The 15,126-nt window shown below is 58.0% G+C and overlaps 1 protein-coding gene across 4 annotated transcripts in view; it reads right to left on the reverse strand.

Moving 5' to 3' along the window:
• The window catches only part of TNRC18 (trinucleotide repeat containing 18), a 55,633-nt gene that overhangs the window by 33,574 nt on the left and 6,933 nt on the right, over positions 1 to 15,126 (reverse strand). For all 4 annotated transcript variants that reach the window (XM_082064784.1, XM_082064783.1, XM_082064782.1 and 1 more), the window contains exons 2-3: positions 5,200 to 5,325; positions 2,971 to 4,773 (exon numbers count right to left, since the gene is read on the reverse strand). In XM_082064784.1, the coding sequence (XP_081920910.1) occupies positions 2,971 to 4,773; positions 5,200 to 5,325 (1,929 nt within the window). The remainder of the gene's footprint in view (positions 1 to 2,970; positions 4,774 to 5,199; positions 5,326 to 15,126) is intronic.

Consider the following 15,126-nt stretch of genomic DNA (forward strand, 5'->3'; position numbering starts at 1 on the left):
ACCCAGGTACATGTGGCTTGAGGTCTCCAAGCCATCAAAGGACCCACTCGCCAGGTCAGGCCGGTCTCCCAGGACAGGGCAGTCACCAGCTTGGCAGCAGAAGGACCAACAGGACCATTTTTGCTGAAGGACAGTGCCAGATTTCCCATCTCAGAAGGAGACAAGGCTCAACTAAATCCCTGCATCAAACCACACAGTCCTGCTTAGCACATCTTGCAGGAGGGGGATTTTATCTCTGCACCTTCTACAGCACCTTCTGCTCTTGTAAACCAGTCTGAGAGCACTGGGTATGCTCTGCAGCCCTGTCCTTCTGCAACAGGCAGAACCAACACTACAGATCCCCACAAAACCAGCGTGCTCCGCTTTGTAACTCAACCTGTGAGCGGGAATCCACATCCCCTCCCCAAGCCATGCAGCAAGAAAGGGTCTGCTGAGGCAGGGGCACATATGGCAGATGAGGGCAAGAGTCCAAAAAGGGGGGCTGGATGTTTGGCTCAAGAAATGGTTCTTCCAGAATCAGAACAGCTCTTGCAAATGCAGCTTGGCATGGTAGCAGACACAGCAGTCTGCGAGAGGCTGGGAAGCACCTGCAATACCTGGTCCTGGCAGGGCCAACAAGGTGCTGCTGTTTGCTCCCGTGAAGGTGCTTATATATCTCGCATATGCCTTTTTCCCACAGTTCCCTGTTGCCCCCCTGCACGTTATGCTTTGGCGGCATGATCCGCTCCTGAATCCCAGCCCTGCTTGCAGCGAGCAGCTGGCCAGCCTAACGGGGTCAGGAGGAAGGTGTTTGCTGCCCCCCCAGCTCTCGGTGCACCCTGTCAGCACGTCCCCTGCCCGGGCGATGCTCTGCACCCCGCAGGGCTCAGCACGGCCTCGCACGGCTGCACCCCAGCTCCCAACAGCCCTTTCCAGGGTCCTCGCTCTCCCGTCTGGATAAAGTTCGGCACAGGGGAAAGCATCTCAGAACATCAAGTCTATTCTGCTGACAGGCAGTCTTTTCAAGGAGGGTTCCATTGTGTATTTCCACAAACCTGGACAGCCCATGGGTTTTTTTCGCTGTCAAGTCTCCAATTCCCTCAGCCTTTACTGTCAGAAGGAATCCAGGAATGAGACAACATCTCTCCTGACTCCTCTCCCCAGGGGTCCTTCCATGGGCTTCAGGCAGAAAGCAAAGATGCTTTAAAACCTGGCACACACCTCTCCCTCCCGAGGGACTTCCCAGGGTCACCACATTTCCCTCGCAGGCTGCCAGGACACTTCATGGGGTGGCTGTCCCCAACCAGTCCCTCCTCAACTCGATAAACGATGCTCTGTGGAGCCTCCAAGGCTCACGAATCCACCCGGAGCCCCAGCATCCCTCCTTGCCTCTCCACCAGCATCTCCACTTGCACACAAATACCCTTCCACCTCCTAGTCCAGTTTTTCCCCTCTTGGAGCCCCTGTTCCTATTTATTTTCCCCAATCCATGCCAAATTGCCTCTTCAGTGGCAGTAATATGGAGCAAGACCTTGGTTAACTTGCAGTCTCCTTCCCCTCCTTGGTACAAACCGAGCTGACCCCTCCTCCCCACCAGCCTTTTATTAGAAACATACTATTTTGTTATTTTACCTCCACTCCTCCCTCTCCCATCTACATTACTTGTGCTCCATTATTGATAGACACATTTATCGTCTTTTTCTCATCCCCCATCCAAACACACGCACTTTCTGGGTCTTCTAATTCCCGCCTCGTCCCCACCCCGCCGGCAGGACGGTCCCTTTTCTGTACAGACCGATGATTGTCCGGACAGTGAATGATCATTTTGTCTATATATACGAACATGACGCACGGACCGCATAGAAAAATTCAATCAGTTATGCACAGAGGAAAAGGCTTAGGCCCGTTTCCTTGACAACCAATGCCAGGCACTAAATACTTGCATTTTACTTGCCAAATACTACAGATTAGCCAACTAAAGCCTGCTTTCTCCTTCTTAAAAGGTCTAAACATTCAAGCACTGTCCACTCAGCGCAAGCAAGCTAATGTTATTAGACTAGTATCTCCTGGCACACAAAGGGAGGGGGGCAGCATTTGGGGGGGGACAGGAGGAGAAAAGCCGTCTTGTTTTCTGTCTGAAAGCCAACTGCATCACTTAGCAACGACCCCGGAGGCCTGCCAGAATTCAACCCTTGTTTGCAGCCTTTTAGTTCAGCTCAGTATATTACATTTAACGCAAGCTGGGAGGGTCTGCGACGACTGAACGGCTGAACAAACAGCTCCCTGTGCTGCCCACGAGGTTCCTCGGTCGGCTCCTGCCTGGCCGTGGGGAGGGCAACGGGAGGCGATGGGAACGGGGAGACAGGCTGCTGGCCGGGAGAAAGCGCCTCTCGCCACCGAGGTGCAGGAGAAGGCAGGAAAATGTGGAAAGTGAAGGTTAAAAATGGAAATCAAACCTCACCAGGCACTCGCTGTGGCATCGCTCCTCGGCACGCCAGAGCAGAGCACTTGCCACACCAGGCAGCCCTCGAGTGTCATGGTGCTAACCAAGCCAGGCCAGAGCACCAAAACACCCGCCTGAGTCATCCCCCTCCTGCCAGCACCACGGCTTAAAACAAAACCATGAGACTAAAACACCAGCACAAAGATGGATTAAGGGGTTTCTCTGTCACTCCCTTTGCTAACGGGGATCGAACAGGTGGAGAAGGGTTGTGCTCAGAGGTGGACAGAGGGGATGGGATGGGATGGGATGGGATGGGATGGGATGGGATGGGATGGGATGGGATGGGATGGGATGGGATGGGATGGGATGGGGGAAAGGGGAGTCCTGCTCCCCGCTGTGCTCTACAACGTGCCCTCGGCTGGGCACAGGAGGCACAGAGAGTCGAGGATGCCCAACGCAGCTCCTGCCACACCTCCTGCACTGGGCAGCTGCTCCCCCCAGGGAACAGATCCAACTGGGAAGCCCCAGGACAGCTCTGAGGAACCCACCTTTGATGCTGCTGAGGGACAGCGAGCGATCCCGGTCAGCCAAGCTGGGCCCCAGTTTGCTGCTGCTGCTGCTGCTGTTGTCTTTCTGTCGGGCCACGGCCACGGCAATGCCGACGGGCAAGTGCCTCACCTCCACCTCGCCCTGGGAGCCAATGCTCTCACGGCCAAAGGATTTGGCACTCTCAGGTCTCTCGGGGTCCCTCTTCAGCTGCTTCGCCGGCTGCTGCGACAGCAGCTGCTGCACTTTGGAGGCACCCAGCTGCGAAGAGTCCAACTTCATGTTGCCCAAGCCACCAAAGGGGCTCTTCTTGCCGCAGCTCTGCCGGGACGAGGTCTCCTTGGCAAAGCTGCCGCTGTACTTGATGAGGCTCTGCATGGCCGAGCCTTCACCGTGGGATGCGGGGTGGAGGACGTCGGCAGCGCCACGTGAACCCACCACCGAGGAGCGTGGCAAGCCGCTGGGGTCCAGGTAGACCTTCTTGGCTTCCTCCTCCACCCGGGTGACGTGGTTGTGCTGCGCGGCCAGCACTGCCATCTGTGTGGTGGCGAAGTTGCCCATCTCAAAGGGCTTCCACTTCTGCTCAGGCGGTTTTAACTGACCGTGGTCCAGGTGTTGCCGAGAGGAGTCCAAAGTGCCATAGACCTTCACCGCTTCTTTGGAGCTGGATCGCTGGAAGCGGTCCCGCTCGCAGGAGCGATGCTCTGCCTCCGGACTGGGCTTCAGCAAGTCCTTGGAGGCCAGGAACTCCCTGCTCTCCGGGGAGCCCAGCCCCGGCCTGTTGAGGAAGGGTTCTGATGTGACCTGTCTCTTCAGCGCCATGGAGTTCGCCCTGATCACCGAGCCCTTCTCCCTCAGAGCCTCCATCCTTTTGGCATCGCTGTGGCAAGAAAAGTCCTGGGACAAGAGCGTGCGGGAGGCGTCCGCGAGGCATCGCTCCGTGGGCGACTGCAGCACCCCCACCTTGCTGAGGTCCTTGTCCTTCGCCTTGTTGTCACGGGCCTGCGAGGCGATTTGGATGGGCCCGCTCCTCTCGTCGTAGGCTTCAACCGAAGGCACAAAGGTGGGGGCGATGACTTTGTGCTCCCTCCCCAGCTCCTTGGCCGGCGGGAAGATGGTGTACATGCTGGAATGGACGGGCTGCGGAGGGAATGTTGTGGCCGGCGTCATCTTCCCCGGCTGCGAGGGGTGCGGGGACGGGCAGCTGCAGGAGACGTGCAAAGTGCCCACGGAGGGCAGGAGGGGCTCCCCACGCTTCAGCCGCTCGGCGTGGGCGTGCGCAGAAGGCCTCATGTTCTCGTCGTGCCGAGCGGGATCCTTGGCACAGCGGTCCTGCTCGGCACCCAGGACCTTCAGCATGGGGTCCCCACCACCGTTACAGTTGCTGAGTGAAGAGCTCTGCAGTGGGTTCTTGGACTTGGGTTCCCCGTTGCCCGCACCCCGATTTGGCAAGTGCTCAGCCAGGAACGGGGAGAGACGCTCGCCAACCTTCACCGCCTTCTCCACCACGCTCACTTTCCGTTCGCTGTCGGGTTTGGTGTCCTGCGTGAGGTCCACGACGCTGCGGGGCCGCGGCTCCTCCTTCGGCTTGCCCTCCTTCTTGGCAAAGGGCAGGGAGAGATCGCTCCGACATGCCCTTTCCTTCCCACCGGGGTCTTTCAGGCTTTCTTTCGAGCTCTTGTGCAGCTGCCCAAGGTCCTTCTCCCGCAGCAAAGTGCTCGACGTGTGGTTGCCCGCAGTCCTCGAGAGGGGAGGCTGCGGGTGCAAAGCGGACTGGCCCGCGTGGCCGGCCAGGTAGAACCCATCTGCAGAGCAAAAGCAAACAAAATTACCACGGGCCTCCAAACCTTTAAGTCCTACACAGAGACAGAAGAGACATGGCAAACCAGGAGGGAACAGGTTTCAAGGATGCTGAGACATGGCCAGGAAGGACCAGGGCGGAGGAGACCAGGCAGGTACCTCCCCGTGGCCCAGGTGGGACGGGGACAGCCCTGTCACCGATGCACAGAGCCTTGCAATGTGGCAGCATGTGAGGGCTTCAAGGAGGCACCTGGCTGGGTTCCCTACAGCGCAACCCTATCCAAAACCCTCCTGCTAAGGCCAGGAAGCATCTTGGGATGATAACCCCAGGGGGTTCCTGCTCTTCACCTCAACATCCCAGCATCCAGCAGCCGAGCAAGCCCAAAGGACAGGGAGAGCACCCAGGGGTGACAGAGGGGACCCAGACTCACCTTTCTGCGACTCGAAGAGGCTGTGCTGACCCAGCTGGGCCAGGAGAGGACTGCCGGCGCTGGGGGGCTCGAGGTGGCTCAGGGGAATGTACGACGGGTAGAGCCCGTTAGGCAGATGGGAGAAGCCTGCAGCGAACGAGAAACAGAAGAGAGAAACACGTTTCAGCGCAAGCGGCACATCGCCTTGGAACGAGCCCCGCAGGAGCACAGACTGTTGTGGCTGTCGGTCCCTCGCGCGCCAGCATCAGTGGCTGCGAGGACGTGTGCGACAACGCACGGTGGGCAGGGACAGCCCGAGGTGGGCAGCACGGCCTGGGGACCCCGTTTCGGGCACTGACCCCCGGGTCACCCCCTTGCGCCGCTGAGGGGCTCTAACTCTGCAGCCGGTGGGTTGCAAACGCAGCGTGCTGCTTTCTGAGCAAAGCCTTAAATCTGCAGGCAAAACGGCTCAGCCTCCCGCCCGATAAGCTGCTTTATCACAAGTACAGTGACCTGTGGGTGAGGGCACTTATCAAGCAGTGATAAGACCCTGTTCCCAGTGCAGTTTTGCCAGCACAACCCATCCCCGCTGCAGCTGCCCAGCACCGGGTTTGGGCTTTGGGGAAAGCACAAGAGCATCCTCACACAAAACAGCTCATACAAAGCACAGTTTCATGTACCCCAAACCAGCATTTTATCCCGGAGGAAGGCAAAACTGCAGAAAACCTGCCACCCATCCACGAGCTGATATGAAAGCAGCGTGTCCCCAGGGCCCTGCTACTAGCGGACTGAATTACATTCAGGACAATGGGGCCTCCTCCAAGAGTGGGCCCCCCAGCAACGTCCTCATGCAAATAATCACCAGCAGCACTTCATGAGAGAATACAATCACCATAACAGCGGTAATAACACAAGCTCTTAGCTACAGGCAGCAATTCCGCTGCAACACTGCCACCAAACGGCACCCGAGGAATACTGCAAACCCCAACGCTCTGCAAGAACCAGCTTCCCAGTTGGTGCCATCATTTAAAAAACTATTAAAAGCCCTCAGGAGAGTCTGAAGGAGCCAGTCAAGCCCTCCGCAACCCCCCTCCCTTCCCCTTAAGAATCAGCTTCCCCAGAATTCAACAATCCCACTGAAAGCAACCAGGCAACAAGTTTGTCAAGAGTCCAGCATCCGACTGGATCAAAACAACATCGCACCAAAACCCAAGAGGAGGGAGAGAAGTTCAGTCCCCGAAGCTGCACGTGGAGCACCATCTGTGAGAGCTAGTCAATATTTCACATTATTTAGACAGCCGGGATCTCTTTCGCATACATGTTTGCATCCCGGCACATGTTCCTCACCAACGCGGTGCTCCACACAGTTCCTGGCCCAGATCCATCGCCCGGCAGCTCCCAGCAGCATCACCCGCACCCACCAACCCCCCAGCGGTGGGACCCGGAGGGGCTTCCTCTGCCCATGAACTTCAACACCAAGCCCAGTCCCAGCAGCTAAAACTTGCCACTTAATCTTGTGCAGGGTGCTGTGAAAGCACCGAGTCTGCACACACATTCACATCTCTCCTTGGTAACCCCAAAACCTTGATGTTGAGGCATTTCCAAACACATTTTCTTATTCCAGGGCTGGAGAGCACCGGGTGGCACCCAGGGGCGCAGACGCCGGGTCAGCTGTGAACAGCTCCACTCCACAGCGTGTTTTCCTTGGCGGTGCCACCTCCACCGCTCCGGCACACGGCTGGGCTGGCGAGGAGCCAGCGCCTGGAGCAGCAGCGACACATTTCCGAGGAAACACCGGTCCCATCTGGCAGAGCACATGGCTGCAGCACGGCAAACCCCGGGAGCGCCCTGTGCCACACCAACCCCGGCGGTCCCGGCCCCTTTTCCCAGCCAGACCTCAATCCCGGCTGTGAGAGCACAGACACAGAGATCGCGGCGAGACTCATCCCGCGCTGCAGACGCTGCCATGCGCAGGTGCCCATGGCACGTCCACACCTGCAGAGCTCCAGGAAGGGGACATGATCCAGCCCTGTCAACCAGCACAGGGGCCTGCTGCTGGTACCCAAAGAGGCATTTTGGTACCAGTTACATCCCTGGTCCTACTGGGGCAGGTCCCAGCCTGTGGCATCTTATCCCACCCGGGGATAAGACAGAGTCAGCCCCGGCCCCAAGTGCACTGAGGCTTCCTCCACAATCAGCGTTATCCTGCCCCACTGCCAAGACCTCAGCTGCAGGAGGAGTGGGAAGCTTGGCTGAAAGAACGAGGGGACAAGGAACTGTTGGGTGACAGTGACCAAAGGGCAAATGAAATCCCCCTCAGCTGTCACAGAGGTTTTCTAGCCACTGTGCTGAAGCAGGGAGCAAAGCAGTAACAAGCAACTTCATGTGCAGTCCGAGCTGCAGACGGGCTCATGTGGACACGTTGGGGACCCTGCAGGGCAGTGTCACCGCCCCAGCTGGGAAGCAGCAGCAGAACTGAGCTGATGCCACCAGCCAAGCCCCAAAGCCACCTTGCACCAGGTGGCTCTTCCCAGTGTCTCCCATGAGCCCCAGCAGCACCGCTGCTCCTGGGAGAGGTGTAATCCCAGCACAGGGCTCAAAGCACATCCCAAAGCTCTGCAGGTGGGGAAAATGAGGCATGGGCAGGTGCAAAGATTTGCCTGCATCACCCAGCTGACCAGCAGCAAAAGCAGAGAGCCACCCAAAGCCCAGCCTCTGGTTTACCAGAGACATTGTTTTCCTTTCCTAAATGCCCAGAGGGAGAAGCTGCCCAGGCTGTATTTACCCAGCCCGTTCCCTGCCAAGAGCCAGAGCCGAAGCAGGGAGCAGGATCCGAGCCACAGCCTTCCTGGGGACGAACCCAATGCAAATCCAATCTCGAGGCGCTGCCAGAGCATCCCTTCCTCCGTACAGCCCTCCAGCAGCAACGCTGACCGGCTGGTGTAAGACTCGCACCCAGCCTGAAGCCTGCTGCCCCGCTTCCCCGGGCAGGACCTGGAGGTGAAGCTGCTCCTCCGTGCGCTAAAGCAGCTGCATTTGCAGGAGGCAGCCGTGAGCAAGTCGCTCCCTCCTTGGATCTCTGTGCCAGAAAGCGATGCCAAGGGGAGAAACTCTACCGCAGTGAGTAACGCACAGCTCACCCCAACCATGGGCTTCTGCCAGGGAGAAGGGAGGGGAAAGGGGGAAACCACAACCATCTCCATCTGCCCGGGGCCAGAGTGTTTGCTGAACCAGTGCAAGATCCTTTACGCCCAGGGACACGCCAACAGGTCTGGGCAGGCTCAGCCACGCTCCTCCTGCTCGCCCTGGGGCAGAATGGCACCCGGCACATGCAGGGAGGTGCCAGGCAGCACTGCCAGCCCCAAACCGGCTGTGCCCCCTTCCCTGCCATGCCAAATGTGTGTGCCCATCAGCACAGCCCCTGGAAAGGCATCACTAACATGAATCTCTTGTGGGTGCCCAGAGTGGGCTCACACGATCCAAAGCAGCCCGGCTCAGAGGGTAAAAGGGTTTAAGAGGCACACAGATTGTCCCTTGAGCCACCTTAACCCTGCAAGAAGGTGACAGACAGCAACCAAAACGCAGTCCCTGTTCGTCTCCCCCTGCGATGCTCCAGTGGATGGGCATGGAGCTGGGACACACACCGTCCCCTCCTTCCCAGCTCCACACTGAGCTGGTAAAACATCCCTGCTTCGCACGACTGAGACATAAATCACTAAGAGCAGTTATGAGAGGAACTTTGCGGGTGCAGATGTGTCAGCCCAGTTCAAAACGTTTTCTTCATCTTCGCTTAGCTCTCCAAAACGGCACAGGGGGAAGAGGTACGGCCTGGTGACTCACCACCGAAAGGGGATGTGACTGATGGGGAGATGAGATACCGGCGACCACACAAACCGCACACCAAACGTCTGGAGGACCGAGGTCACACCGGGGGAAGCGGGAGGGAAACGGGCCCCACGCGCTCAGCCCACTTGGGGTTTGCCCAAAGCTCCGCGGCAGGAGGGAGCCACCAAAAAAAACAACAACCCCAGGCTGAGGTGACCGAGGCAGGCAGGCGGACATGCCCAGAGCACAGCGGCTGCTGGTCACCCCAGGTTTTGAACCTGCAAGTTCTCTCCATCTCTGACCCGCTGGTCTGAAATTCAGCTCCAGCTGCAGAAGGATTTTTTCACAGCAAGGGTGGTAAAACACCAGAACAAGTTGCCCACAAAGGTGGTGGATGAACCATCCCTGGAGACAGCCCAGGCCAGGCTGGACGGGGCTCTGAGCAACCTGAGCTGGTGAAGATGTCCCTGCTCATGGCAGGGGGGGCACTGGGGGAGCTAGCTGGGAAGGTCCCTTCAAGCCAAACAGTTCTGTGATTCTATGGTAAGTTTGCCAAGCCTGGGTACTAAAAAAGCTGGGCAGGACCAGGACACGCTGGAGCTGAACGCATCTCCCCCATGGATACGGCTTCAGCTGACAATCCAGGCTACATGCCTGACGCCACAGGTGTGTGCCAGCACCAGGAAAGCGGCTCCATCCCAAAGCTGAGCCCCAGGCAGGGCCGTCCTTGCCCAAGACACCACAGCCCCATCAGCAGAAGGCCAGCGGCCTCCAGCATCCTGGGAGAGGTGAAGTAACTCTCCCCCATTGGCCCCGTCTGCCCGTTATGGGTTTCTGCCACTTGTGAAATATTTCCAACCGCCAGCATCTCCTCCCATCCTCCCCGAGCCGTGATGGACGGACACAGTGCCAGGAAGCAGGCTGGCACCACGCGGGCTGTGCGAGAGGCTGTGGTCACAGACGGCTCTGAGCCAAAAATCCCTGTGCTCCCTCGGGTCCAGGCCCTGAAGGCCTGGGAGACACAGCAGCGAGGCTTTGGGTTTGTTTCCACGGGATGTTTTCAACTCCAGGCACCTAAGGCAGATTCGCAGCCCCGCTGCAGCTGGGTCTGGCACGGAGCGGGAGCTGCAGCCGCCCTTGGCTGCGAGCACAGTCACCTCTCCCCCAGTCCGGCTCACAAGCACCTCGCAGGCAGCCAACTGGGACACCAGTCCATGCCGCAAACGGCTGGATAAACACTTACAACCTCATGAGTCCCCTTTCCCCGGCAGAGAGGGAGGAGAACGGGGAGAAGTCCAAGCACAGCGAGTACCCGCCGGCTGCCAGGCCTCCCACCGCCGTCCCAGCACCGCCTGCCCCGCTCAGCATCACCGCTGCATCCCTCGGCCCTCCCTGCAGAAGCAGCAGCTTCCCAGGGGACACTCTTTTAGGGCCCCCCACTTCCAGCAGACACGTCTCCATCTCCGCCCCACGACCTGGGGACACGCAGCACAACGAGGCACAGCCGCAGCTACTCCTCATCCACACATTTATGGCTGCAAACAGCTGAGGGCCAGGAGTGCTGACAGCATAAATCTTTGCCGCCTCCTCCCCTGTCTGCCAGGGCGGCTCTAGTGACACCCGAGGCACTGGAGCTGCCTTGACTCTGTGCCACGCACGAGACGGCAGTGATTCGAGCCCCCGAACACGCCGGGATGAAACCAAAGCCCCTGGATCAGACGTGCTGGTGCTGCGGTCGTGGCCGGTCCCTGTCCCCGCAGCCCCAAGCCACTGCTGTCATCACAACCCACCGCCCTGCACCCCAAAACCCAACCCTGACATATTTACACCCCGTGCCACAGGGCTGGCAGATGCTTCAAAGCCTTAATTTACAGCCTCGATTCTCCACATCCCCTGAAAGCGTTCAATCTCATCCCCCGGATCCGCAGCAGCCAGATCAATCTAACTCCCTGTTTAATCTTCTAAGGGCCCCGGCGAGCTCAGAAGCAGCATCCTCCGGCGGGGGGTCTGCGCTCCCGGCCTCTGCCGGCTCCAACGCCACTGCACCGCTTCCCTTCAGCTGCAAAAATCACCACCTTAAAAGCCAAGGCGAGTTCCACCCCCAGCTCAGCACAGCTCTCTATTGTTTCTTTTAATTTTATTTTATTCCACGTGGGACTCTGTGTCCAGGCCGCTTTATTTTTAAGTGCCTCTTGCTCAATATTTACTATTGCTTGCAGCTGCGTCAGCACAGGAACACCGCGCTCTCCCGCCGGCTTTCCGAGGAGCCCTCCCGCAGCCATTATCCCGTGCCGTGATTTTATTGCCGCGATGAATCACCGTGCTGCCGGGCGCACCGAAGGGCAGGGTGTGTGCACAGGGCAAGGCAGGAGGGGGGGTTCCCTGTCTTTGTGGAAATAAATATCATCAGGCTGGGCCCTACCACTCACCTCCTCCTCACCCGGGAGCTGGAACAGCCCCAACGTCCTGGAGATGGCAGAGGTGGAGAAAACGGGAAGAAGCGGCTGCAAGGGCTCAAGGGATCGGTGCTCGCGCCCCGGTGTCCTGCAGATTCAGTTTGCACCGTGCAACAAAGTGAACGCAATCCAAGGTACATCAGCCCTTCAGGGCTTGGGGCTGCAGGAGGAGGACACTGATGAGGTGCCCTGAAGATCCCCTGCGAGGTCACCCACCTTCCTGGCAGTGTCTTCATGGGGGGCAGCGAGAAGCCACCCAGGTGGGGACACGAATCCCTCTGGCAAAGTGGCTTTTCGTCCCGCTGGAGCGGCCAGGATGGAAACCATCCCACATGGACCCATGACACGATGCACAGCCTGAAACACACGGTTGGGGAAGCACCAACCTGGTCCCACGTTAATCCTGACGCACAAACACCCAAACCTGTGTCACTGCTCCTGGGTCACTGTCGGCTGCTACAGCTGAAGCTTCTCCTCTGTGTCCCCAGCCTGAAATCCCCACCAGGGCAGACGTCTCTCCTTTCCACTGGCGTAATTAAACCTGACACCCCAACGGGGGGGTCCACCAAAACCTCCAGGCTCTCACTATGCGGCTGCACGGCTTTCCTCAAATAGCAAGGAGCAACTTGGTGGGCTCTTCAGCTCCACATTTACTAAGATGTTGTAGGGAAATTAGAAAATAATTTTAACTCTTCAACTGATTAACAGAATCCCCAGGAACACAGAACCTGGCTGCTACATCATAGTCTTGCCTTCGTCTCCTGATTTTCTAAGACAGCATTAATAAAACGTCTTTGCTCTGGACCGTCTTCCGTGATGGTGAAGACCCTCCTGCCACTGGTGGCTGGCACAGGGGCCCGAGCTGATTCTGTTCCCGGCACTGGGTGCACACTTGCCTTGCAGGTGATTCCCCTCCTTCCTGAGCACAAAAATTTAACCCACCCCATTAAAAACCAAAATTAAATCACCCAAACTCAGTGCAGAAGACACGATGCAAACACACAAGCCCCCGCTCCCCAAGCCCTACCCCTGCAATTAACCCAGCAACACCCACACATGCCCCATACCTTCGTTAGGAAGGAGCTCGTTACCCTTCTCTGCCCGAGCCAGGAGAGCTACAGGTGCTCGGCGAGGGAAGGTTATTGCGGGATGGTGCGGGTCCCCACATCGCCTGCACCGAGTTCCTGCCAGCAGCAATTAAATCAGCCTTCAAAGAGAGAGCCCAGCTTTCCCAGCGCCATCAGCCGTGCCCTGGAGGGAACACGCTCTATTTTCAGCCACAATGACTTAAGACCAGGTCACCAGCAGGTTAAATGGGACTGTGCAGCATTATCTCCCTGCCGGCCCATTGAGAAATTAAACACCGCTGTGTGATGGGCAGCAGCCAGCCCCGCGGACGCAGCTGGGGCACCCACGGAAAGGTAAATGTCACCATGTCACCTGCATCGCCTCGGCTTCCCATGGCCGGCCGTGGCTGCATGGGCCACCATGGCATCACCCCTGGGTTTGTCCCATCCTGTCCCCCTCTGTCCAGCACAGTGAAGAGTCACAGCCAGGACGGTCCCCACCATGTCACCTCTGCAGTGGGGACCGTGCCACGGCTCTGCAGCCACAGGGATGCTCTGCAGAGCACTGGGATGGAACCTGCTGCCATGGGACACCGAAGGGCACCCAAAGGGACCAAGCCCAGGGGTGCTGGAAGGAGCCTCAACACCCCACATTCTGCCAGCCTGCGGCTGCTCATCTCGCCCCTTCCTCCAGAAGTCAGGTGGCCCAACTGCCAAGACCCCAAGCTGGGGACTGCCCCAAGCCACAGGTTTCATCAGGGCCACCGGAGAGGTGGCATCACCCCACAGCAGCTCAAGCTGCTTTGCTGGGAGGGCCACCACCAAAATCCATCCCACCACCCCACCACTAACATCTGGTGGGGAGGCAGCAGCTGGACGTGGGTTTGTTTTGCTTCCCAGGCCCCTGCCAGGCGCAGTTGGCACAAGCCAGGATGACTCAAAGCCCTGGGACGCGAAGGCTCCATCGCTGCTTATTTTAAACCTCCTCGTTTGCAAAGCAGCTGTTGTCATTCAGCGCCTCTTGGGACACCTTGCAGAGGTGGCACCGCAAGGGGAAACTGAGACACAAAGAGGTACAGCACCCTGATCAGAGCTGAACGCCACAATGCCAACACGGGGATGCTCAGCAAGCAGCAAGCAACACACAACACGGGGATCTGGGCAGCACGAGGGCTCCAAGAAATACAGAGGGCTGGAGCGAGAGCATCACTGAGTCCCATTGGCTCCGGCTTCACGTCCCGCGCTTGGCCAGGACAGGACGAGTGTGCGGTGACACCAGAGGTGCCCGCCTGACCTGCTCTGTGTGCCAACACATCCCCCTCCCGGTCCCCAGCACCGACCTCAACAGCATCTGCAGGGACCGAAACCACCGCGGGAAACACTCAGCAACGGGCTGCAGACATCTGGGGGTGGAAGAACGAGATGCACAGACAGACCACAATCCTATAAGCCTCTTTTGCTTAGGAAACCAGGCTCAAAAAGCTCAGCTTCTCTCCCTTGACCCCACATTCAGCCCTTTTTCCTTCCTCCTCCTGAACATCAGCCCACGCCACCTTTTCTGCACCGAAAAAGCACCAAACCGTGAAGCGAAGGGGTCTCTGCGGCTGGCAAACACCCACCACCACACACCTCCCCACCACCGATAACAGAGATAAACACAGAGGCAAACATTACGGCGGTGCGGTTTAATTCCCGACGAATTATGCAAATCCGTATTCAAATTGAAGCACAGCCCTTGAGCTCCTGACAAATTGCCAACCTGGCCCCGATGTCACAAGGCAGGGACAGCCAGCGCTCCACAGGGTGAAGCACTAGATGGATGCCCTCTATATGTATGTGTACACGCACATATGAATCTGTACATCTCAGCTGGGGAGACCAAGAAGCACCTGTAAGAATGATCTGAGAGTGACTTTTGCATTTCTCCTTCCTCCCACTGCGTTTGGCCTGGCCAGGGACGGCCACCGAGCTCTCGGGTCCTCCACAAGATGGAAGCAGTTTGGGTTGAAGGTGAGATTTGAAGCAGGAACGAAAACAGAATTCACCACAGCTGGGGCTGGGAAGGAGGGAAGGCAGAGATGGGCAGGGGGGAAAAAGCTTAAAATGCTTGTGCCGATATGAACAGCCAGCCCTGAAGCTGAGGAAAAGAAAACGTGTCCACAAAATAGTCACAGAGAGGTCTCATCTGATGAAAGTAGGAATTTCCGATCCCACACAAACCCCCAACACCCATTAAAAGCAGCAGAAGAATCGCTGCTTTGTGTCGCTAATCTCATTAGGGAGAAAGTCCCGCTGCAGCACGGGGAATGCACGGGGAAACCCCGGCACGCTGCACACGCCGGGGGGGAAGATGTCCCGGGATTGCGCCGGCACCCCAGGAACCTGCCTGCACCCCCTTTCCTCGCCTGCCCAGACCTTTATTATCCGCTGGGCTTGAGTGTGACACGGTTTAGTGTTAGATTTAGGTTATGGTTGGACTCGATGATCTTAAGGCTCTCATCCAACCAAAATGCCTCTGTGACTCTATGACACGGCATACGGGATGCCCCCCCACCCAGCAGATGGGGACACAAGCCACCAGAATTCCGCACCCCACACAG

Source organism: Streptopelia decaocto (genome assembly GCF_964273445.1).
Source record: "Streptopelia decaocto genome assembly, chromosome: 13".
NCBI lineage: Eukaryota > Metazoa > Chordata > Aves > Columbiformes > Columbidae > Streptopelia > Streptopelia decaocto.